Here is a 10200-nt window from a genome sequence, read left to right as displayed (position 1 = left end):
ATGTATAATAAAATAATATGTAATAATATATAATGTGTATATATAATGATATAATATATATATGTGTGTGTGCTATGTAATATACGTGGACATATAACGGCATAATGTATATATTATATATAAACAATATATATATATATACTATAATAAATATATAGTCATATAATACGTTTATATTATATAGCATAAATTAATATATAAATATAATAATATTATATAATAAGGTCGGACGAAATCTGTTAAAGATCAGATCCACTACATACACTATATATCTTTTTTATTTTAACTTACATGCATCATTTTCATTTAAAGATTAGAACTCAAACTGAATCCCTACACGTTGTTGTTTTTCTGGCATCTACCTTTACAGTTCACAATTTAAACATTCAAAATTTTACTTTTACCTATTGCATCAAAAACCAAACAAATCCCTAAGAAGGAACACAATCGTGAAAATAATTTGAGTTTATCAGTTTAAAGATTTGAAGCAAACCTCTGCTTGAAGCTTTGCAATATAAGCAATTAGAGCAGCTTTATCTCTCCTCCTGTTGGATTCTTCATCGAATCCAGCTTCCTTGAGCCGCTTCCAGATCGTTTCGTCACCAAGAGGACTCCTTAAAACCGTAGATCCCGGGGTAATCGACAACGCCGTACTTGTACCTTGCGTGAACGGACTCGCCATCTTCCAAGCCCGATCACGTTATTAAAACCCTAGATTTCCGTATGACTTCAGCTGGTTCCCATTAGAATTTTCACTTTTTTTTTCGTTTTCTCTGCTGAAAAAAGATAACAGTATCAAAGAATCAAAGTAGCAGTGACTAGTGAGCTACCGGGTGACCACTGAGTCGGGTTTTGTTCTTCAGAGCGGAAATCTCAAAACAATGACCAACTGCCGTGGAAGCGGTGTCGTATTGACAAATTTAGGCCGCCATTGTGTGCAGTCAACGTTCCACGTCAGCTATGTGAAATTATTTTTTTATTTTTAAAAGTTAATTAATAGATGGGATTTCCGGGCTGTTACAATCAAATCTTTAAGAGTGGGTTTGGTTTACGGAATGTAAGATTATCAATGAGAATGTAAGAATATCAGGGAATAAGATTACTGAGAATGTTGTATTTTGTGTTTGGTTGACTTAGCAGGAATGTAAGATTATCGTGTTTGGTTAAAGGAATAAAAGATTATTGGAATGTGTATTTGACCAAATTATCCTTATTATATATTTGTTTTTTTAACAAGTTGGAAAATATTTATATATTTTCTTTAAAAAATTTAAATTCATAAAATTTATATAATTTTTTTTACAAAATTGAAAATATTAAAAGGTTTAATGAAAGGGTAAAATTTTCTTTTAACCCCTGAACTTCATATAAAATTTTAATTATAGATTTTTTTGTAAATCTAAAATAGTTTAAGGATAAATTTATAATTTAACCTTCATAGAATTTTTATTATTCAATGACAGAAGAATGATATTTTTTAAAGAAAAAAAAATAAGGACATTTTAGTCCGAAACGCCGGTAATCTAACAATACCTAAGGAAAGGGAGGTAATGACAGTCTCGGTAATATACCCAAAAAAATCTACTATTGGTAATCTTACATTTCCGGGAATGGGATTCTCAGGCTAACCAAACGGGGAATGTGGATTCCATTCCCATGGGAATCTCACATTCTCTCATCCAACCCCCTAATTATCTTTGAATTATGTTTGATTTGCTCAATTTTAAATTTTATTTTTAATTTCTCATGCTCTTGATCAAATTTTGTATATAAAATTAAATAAAAATAAAAATTTATATATGTAATTGAACAAAATCAAATTTTATTTTGATAAAAATACAAAACTAAAACTTACGTATAATAGTGTGCATTTAATGAAAGTTCATGTATTATATTACATATTTAATGAAATTTTATGTGATTCTAATATATATCTCACTTTTATATAATTAGAAATTTCCACTGTTTTCTCAGGATTTTATATTTTTTTAATTTTAAGTAAATTTAATTATATTAAATCAAAAGTATTTATTTTAATATTTTTATATAAAAATAAATAATTTAACTTACATGTTTTTCTTAAATTAAAAAAATTGATAAATCAATCTTAAATAATATAAAATATAAATTTATAAAAGGAATTAAAGTAATAAGAGCAACTAATTTTATTGAATAGGTCAGAAAATATAGTAAAATCGTAATATAAAAGAATCTATAAAATTAAAGTAAATACAATAATGAAAATAGGATCAGGTAAGATAAAGAGTTTTAAAAAAAATCAACCAAATAACTTTCGAAAAATAGAAGATATAAATAAACACCATAACCGACAGTGAATGATAAGTACTATGAACGCCGACATAGTAATTAAAGATCGAGAACACCACTCCCTTAAACAAAATAAAGAAAACATAGTAATTAAAGATAATATTAAACATAGTAAAAGTGAGTGCGTCCATTTCATGAGCGTTGCCGTGTGGGGGATGAAGCAAAGAAGAACAAAGCTAACTCTAAATAGCTTATTTTGGCAATGCCAAAGGCCAAAAGATGGCAATCACAAGTGCACAACAACCTAGAATCTATGTTTACACAACGTTTATCTACATGGAGGAGATTGCTTTCATTTTCTTATGATACTCATCGAGCCAACCTTGGATCACCTTGATCTCAGTTTCCCTCAGTTCAACCAACCAATCAGGGTCCTCCTTAGTGGAGGACCGCAAGTCGATGTGATGGGCGCCTGAAACATTCCGAGTAAAAACTGTTACAATACTCGAATCATACTGGTTTTACTGAAGTTAATCAGTTGCAAACTTCATCAGTTTATCTTGTTAACTGAATTCTACATGAATGTACCGTGCTTCTAATGAGTTATTAACACTTTAACAGCATTACTAAGTGTTAATAACTAATAATAGTTCATCAATTTGCAGATAATCTATGTTTCCCAGATTCTTCACTTTCCCTAAGATACACCAACACTCATCTCCTGCATATATTCTGACAAAGGTATGATCTTTCATATATATAGAAAAACTTGGGAAAATTGGCATTCCGTACTCATTACTCGCTCTAAATTTACTATGATCATTAAAAAATGAAGTAAAAGATCACTTCAGAAAGAATTACCTTCTTCTGTAACAAGAGCAACGATTGTTTCAGATATATTCTTCAAAACACTGCAAACAATAATATGAGCATTCAATTCATCAGAAACTAGATTATTAAAACTTCAATAATAATCAATATGCGGAGCTCACCTGCCACCACTCCAAGGATCCAATAGACCATTTGAGAATATGATGTTGCTTCCAAAGAATTTCAATACATGCCCGATATCCTTCATATAAACACAAAGGCTTGTTCATCATTCTTCACATCAACATAATATCGTTCATTCAAGGTAGTGCAGACTAAAAAAGGATGCAAACAGAAGGAACTAGCCAACGTATAGTAACATAGTATTCTCTTACATGTCCACCAAATTCAGTAGTTATCCATCTAGGCCTTGGTATCACCTGGAAATCCATCCTGCACCCTTCTCTGAAAGCAGAGTAATCCCAATCATATGCTGGAAACATGCTAGTATTTCGATCACTAGACATTGGCATAACCATCTCAGTGCACGCCTAAACCAAGAGCCAGAAATGACAAAAACAATCAGTAATAGTGCATAATTGTATAATGTTGTGGAGATTTATAGAACTGATTTAGAAGTAAAAATTAATATGATTCCAAGACCTGCCAGTTCCACCCATCCATGCCATGAGGATCATCATCAAGTTGAAAACATTCAACCTCGCCAGTATAATTGTAATACACACTTGCTCCATTAAATATACGCTCCAGAATACTAGAACAGTCAGGAGAACCATCAATCTTTCTGCATAACTACAATATGATTAAAACAAGATGTTAGACAACAGCTAGATCACACAAGAAAACCAAATTCCAAATATAACAGCAACATTATGCAACAAGTTTCATAACAAAAATGAAGGAAAATATTGCAACAAGAGTACATAAAGCTTGAATTTCTAAGAGTTCCATTATTTGTGAAATCCTAAAAAGAAAGTGGCATTCCCGCATAAAAACACAAACATTTCTAATATAAAACAATCCATATTAAAATTATTAAATATTAACAGCAGTGAAACCTTAATTCAAGGTTGATGAAACAAAATTATCTACTAATCATTATCTCTATAACTTTTTCTTATCACCTTCAATTAATTTATATACAGTTCAAAGTAACCCACAACAGTAAGGAGTTTAAAACATATGTAGAGCTTTCATTACAAATAGCACATATTCAAGAATCATAAAATTGCAGTAAAATACAGTTACAAGTGATGTGAACCACTGTAACACTAACGTACACTTTCTATTTTATTCAAGAAAAAAAATAGTGCATATGCAACGTAACAATTATAACTCACCCTTGACCGATTTCTTCCCTATTTTTCTATTTCACTAAAGACCGCCTAAAATTAATGCTCTGATTGATACAATATCATAGAACAACAACAATATAACATCACAGAAAGAGGATGGAAGAGTAGTTCTGAAAGTAGCTTTGTTACCCTACATGCTTAAATCCATCTTGCATATAGTTAGGTATAAATTGTATGTGAAAGCCATGATATAAGTTTCAAGTCATAACAATCTCAACTAACCTCTTTTATAGGATGTCCTGGCAAAGGCATTAAAAAATTTGAAGGATATGGGTAGTTAACCATTGCCAAATTACTATAAGCAGAATCCAACCAGTCTGTTAGGGCTTGGACGCTCGTTAGTTCCCTGCCAAGAGTTTCAAATTATATCACTAAAAAAAAATCCTATATCCAGTTTTGAATACCATAATCTATTACAGCATCGTGCAGATATACAAATTTCTGCCATTGTCCTTACCGACACAGATGAAAAGTTTTGGACAATTTCTGAAGGCCATCCTCCTTCTGACCCTCAGATGACAGTGCATTCCATGACCTTTTAATAGTGTCAAAGCAGCTACTACTTTCCCGCTATTTATTGGAATAATAACAAAATAAAGAAAAAGTTAACAGCTTTAAATTATGCTTCGCTATAAACAAACAAAAAAAAGTAACAAAGACCAAACTAATTTAGAACATCTATGTAATAAAACCTTGAATGAATTGGAAACGATATTATAAAATGTTTCCGGTGGCACAATATCTTCAAACTGAAGAATAGGAGCTGATGAAGCAAGCGCCCCAACAGCAATATGAGGATACTTGAGCCTCATCCATGCCGCTAACACTGTTTCAATAATGACGTGAATCAAAAACCAAATACATAACGGAACCCATTCCACCAATCAAACTCTACCATTTCATAGCCACCCTAGAACAAATTAATTGTTTCATTGAAAACAAACAAAGAATTAATAAATTATGGGCTTACTTCCTCCATAGGAACCGCCAAATAAAACAACTGGACACCCTTCGGCGGACAAATTCTTCTTCAAATCAGTAATGAGAACTGCGAAATCAGCAAGCGCTTGCTCTGTTGTGAGATAAGAAAGAGTAGTGGCATTTCTATAAGCCTCATCTCTACTTCCAAACGGCATTGACTCCCCATAATACCGATGCTGCTCATTCCATTAACATTACATTTACTTAGTTTCAACCAAACACGGCCTTCAAAAAAAAAAGTGGCTAAAAATTTTGAGATACTAACGTACCTCTGGAAATAGAATCATGGCACCGAAGCGTGGTGCGATGTCCCAGACAAAACCGGTGTTGACGGCGAACCATTCGATGTCACCTTCGTTTCCACAATAGAGAAAGATTGGACCGGAACGGGATGGGCCAACCCAATGTTCGGTGTTGATAAGGTAACGCTGTCGGAACGTGGGGAGATCCAAGAAGCTGAAGTGGTCCAGCGGTTGGGGAAAAAACCGGGTTTCGTAACGATATTGTTGGAGGTTAGGTTTAATCGGGTGTGAATGTTTGCCGAGAAAGCGCGGGGGTTTGTTGGAAGGGAAGATGTCGGATGGCTGTGAAGTGGGGGATGATGAAGAGGATGATAAAAGGACGGTGGTCATGAGGAGGAGGAAAGAAACAGTGGGACTTGCCATTTTTTGGGGTGCTGATGATCTCAACTAGTCAACTGTTTAGTGCGGTCGTTAGGAATACCGGACTCGGAGGAAAACCATTTCAAAGGTCGGGTTACACGTGCACCACGGTGAATCTGATTCGATTCGGGTTGGATTTTAATAGGATCTTTAAATCAAGATGGACCCGGCCTAATAATAAAAATATCTCTGATCTAGTCCAAGTATATTCGAGTGGATGCGAGAGCATGGAAAAATGTGTACAGCCAATGCGCATATGGGCTTAGCTACGGGCCTGGTTCCGCTTTTATATTTTAAGGTAAATTAATCATCCATTTATTCATGTATTTTTATTTTCATTATTCAATCATCATTTTAAAATTTTATTTTATTTTATATTTAATTTATTCATCTTTCATTGAAAAGTTAACAGTAATATTAATGTGATATTTTTATTAACTTTTTCCAGTTTTTACTGTACTTTTTCCTTTTATCGGCAATAATCTAAGTCAATAATTAATTATACTTTTAGTTTTTTTATTAAATGATACTTTTAATTAAATAGGTTATTCGACGACTTTTCACAAAAAATGATTAGGCGTTTAAGTACTGATTTAGGATAAAATTTTATTTATGTTTCATTAAATATTTAATTTAATTATTAAATTAAATATTAAATTGAAAAATAATTTTATTTTAAAATTAAATTAATTAAATAATTATTTATATACTTTTATAAGTTAGGTAACATCTAAAACTATTTAGAATTTTGGAGAGAACAAAAAGTACATGTTAACGTCCGAATTTCTTATTGAAACGATATAGGTAATATCTAAACTATGACTATCATTTTAAATTAATCATCAAACTTTTGAACATTTCATTTTTTTCACAACTTCAATATATTTTTTTTCTGTTGATAATTTGGGGTAAGTACAATGTAGTATATATTCAAAGATAACTTTCAATCATATGACATTAAATGCTCGTACCCCTGTCATTCTTTGTGCTCAAACTTGAAACCTCCGAGATCACTGGGTTCGTGCAACTTCAATACTTGTAAACGTAAGTAATGATGCTTCAATTTGTGAATTTTTTTCATAAATTCCAAAAACTTGTTGATTATTGCTCTCACCATCACTTGAGTGAGAATGAAATCCAAAAACAAACAAACTTGAATCATATATATAATACAATATCATTGATGTTTGAATGATATATTTGTCTACTTGGACACCCAATTTAATAATCATGAAAGCTTTCCCATGTTTTATTTACTTATAAAAATCTCTAACTCACAGCAGCAGTTACATCTTACAATGTATTGCATGGTTTTCCATTTCTGCAACAATTAAAAATTCCTAGGATACCCGTCATATAAACACAGGTTCATTCATTATTCTTCACATCGCATCAACAGATTACCATTCATTTAACGCTCTCAACTGCTTAGTGTGGTCGTTGAGAATCTCGGTATCGGAGGTAAACAACCACTACAAAGGCCGGGTTACACATGCAGCACGATGAATCCAGGTCAGATTTTAATAGTAACTTGAAGTCGGGATGGATCCGGCCTGGTAATAAAACTTAGTGTGAACTACATCATTAGTCGCCAAATGTATTGATTTTGACATTAAATTTTAAAGTGTTTTAATTATAATATTGAATTTTAGTTTTTGTTTCACGTAGAATATTAAACCGTTAAATCATTAAGGTGATATACTCCTTCAATAGTTGTTGTCGGCCAACAATCATCTGTCATTGGTTATCATTCGTTATAAAATTGTTATCAATGTTCGTATTTCACTCTCTCTTTTTTCAAATTGGATATTTTATGAAACCCACTTAAAATTGATAAAAATACATCTAAACACTTATTTTTTCCAAGCAAATCAAGTTTATTAAAAATTAAGTCATACAACCCTAAACTTATGTTGTTAACCTTATTAAAATTCTCCCTAAACCTAATAATGGAAAAGAATATTCCCCAACCAGGCTGAAATGATATCTTTTATTTCCATTAATCCATATAGACAACATTATTTCAACTGAACATGGCACCCTAGAGAAAATAAGTGTGACCTTTCAATACTTTAATCTTGTTGGTGTTTTAATGCTCTAATATCCTACCGTCGTCTGATGAAATTAGTTTTTTTAAAAAAAAAATTGCGTCTATTCCTGAACCTAGGTAAAAGGGAGACTTACCCAAGGTTCTCTCTTGTCTAGAGATAAAAATTATAAATTCACGTATAATTAAAAAATAAAAATTATCTATTTAGTTACCCACCTATTATATTTATGTTTTGATAATCCAAGTATTATTTTTCAAAATCATACTTATTGTTACATTTTATTTTTTTACCCATCATAAAAAATTAACGACGATGTTGACGTGACATTTTAAAATTATTTTACTTTTTATTTCATTATTTTTATAATTTTTTTTGTCAATATAGAGAAGGTATCCTCTTAAAAGAGGATTATGCTTGTTTTATATGAGTAGTTGAGTGTTTAATAAAATTTCTTGATGTTCTCTATTTAAAATTTGACGTGTTTATTAAATAATTTATTAAACATAACAAAAAAAAGCAATTTACAAGCAAATTTATTTAGTTTTAATTGTTTTTATAATATTTTTTTATTTATTATTAGAAGTTTAATTTTTATGTTCGTCCAAAACCACTAAAATCTCAAAAATGAATATATGTATATTGTAGGTCAGTAACTAGGTTGAGTAGAATCAGTGTTTTTATCTTGAAGTCTAATATATGAAACTTATTCATTGTATCGATGATTGATGGTGAAGCCTCTACTTATTATTTGTAAATTCCGGATTATTAGAAGAATAATTTAACACTTGTCTCCATCATCAGTATGGTGTTTATATACATTATATAATTTTATGTTTATGTATAATTTTTAATATTAAAATATGAAATATAAATGTGTATATAATTTTTTATAAAATAATAATTTATATTGTGTTAAGTTTTCGTTTGTTCGAATGTATGTTGATGTGCAACCGTACGCGTTCTGTTTTCATATTGTTTCGTGTTTCTTTAATTGACGTTTGGTATTATCATTTATGAAACCCATCACGGAATCAGATTAGATCATACCAAATCATTGGTGGCCCCTACCTGTCTCTTATAGCCTACATTTCCGCATTTTAATATTTATTCTATTAATCAAATTTAAAACCCACAATTATTAGCCATTCAAAATATATTTTTAAAAAAAGTTAAATAAAATTATCAAATAAAAAACTATTTCTTAACCCTTTTTTAAAACAACCCGTTCCTACCTTTGAACTTATGGATTATTATTAAATATATCACTAGAAAATCCTTAATTCAAGTGATAAGTAGTTTTATATTGTCTAAATATATTTTAAGTTCGAGGTTTTGTACATGTAAAAAAATACTCATTGGGAGACTTCTTCACTAAAATCAAGTGTATGACACGATTCAATCCGAATTAATTATGATGAAATCTTAAAATCGAAAGGGCAACCAAATAAATAAATATATCATCAGAGTATAAATAGAGCCAAATAGTGATTTGTGCAAGGACGGAATCAGGATCCTAGTTTGGGGAGCAAAGTATAATATTTGTTAGAGTGAGGGGCCAATGTATAATTATTCCATAAAAATTACTTTTTATATGGTCATACTATCGATTTTTTTAATAAATAAATGACACGCTTGCTTTAGAAAAGAATACTCAGAAGTACCTTGTCCTCTTGCAGAATATTTTGTTTTATCATAGGCGTACATAAATAAAACCCATTGATTAATAAAGTATGATAAAAATAAATAAATGTTTATTTGTATTATCAACCACTCAAAGTCAATGTCTATCTAATTAGGTCCAAAATTAATAGCTGATTGCCACCAGCTGGCTCAGGTTTTGTTTCCATTCCTTGTTCGTTATTTTAATCTCATAATGAAATATAAATTCTGTTGTGATTGAACATTAAAGTGGGCATTTATCCGTGGTAAATTCTATCAAGTGACATAACCAGAAAATTTTTAAAAAGTAACAAATAATGCTGCCTTTTTTTAAGTCTTTTTTTATTTTATTTATTATTTTCCATTCACCGAATAAGAAAATGCATCGTTTAA

At 30.6% G+C, this 10200-nt stretch overlaps 1 protein-coding gene across 1 annotated transcript; it reads right to left on the bottom strand.

The window, feature by feature from the left end:
• Positions 1-2448: 2448 nt before the first annotated feature.
• On the bottom strand, positions 2449-6126 carry LOC120122447 (lysosomal Pro-X carboxypeptidase-like). The gene is made up of 10 exons (XM_039141584.1): positions 5705-6126; positions 5425-5611; positions 5147-5280; positions 4912-5024; positions 4677-4800; positions 3742-3891; positions 3474-3629; positions 3261-3340; positions 3130-3179; positions 2449-2740 (listed from the first exon to the last, which is right to left on the bottom strand). Exons 1-10 carry the CDS (start codon positions 6098-6100, stop codon positions 2601-2603), a joined length of 1530 nt encoding a protein of 509 aa, XP_038997515.1. The 5' UTR covers positions 6101-6126; the 3' UTR covers positions 2449-2600.
• Between the last annotated feature and the right edge of the window lie 4074 nt (positions 6127-10200).

The sequence above is a fragment of the Hibiscus syriacus genome, unplaced genomic scaffold (assembly GCF_006381635.1).
Source record: "Hibiscus syriacus cultivar Baekdansim isolate YM2019G1 unplaced genomic scaffold, ASM638163v2 tig00110387_pilon, whole genome shotgun sequence".
NCBI lineage: Eukaryota > Viridiplantae > Streptophyta > Magnoliopsida > Malvales > Malvaceae > Hibiscus > Hibiscus syriacus.
Note: the sequence above shows the minus strand (reverse complement) of the source record. Positions and strands in the feature narration are given on the sequence as shown.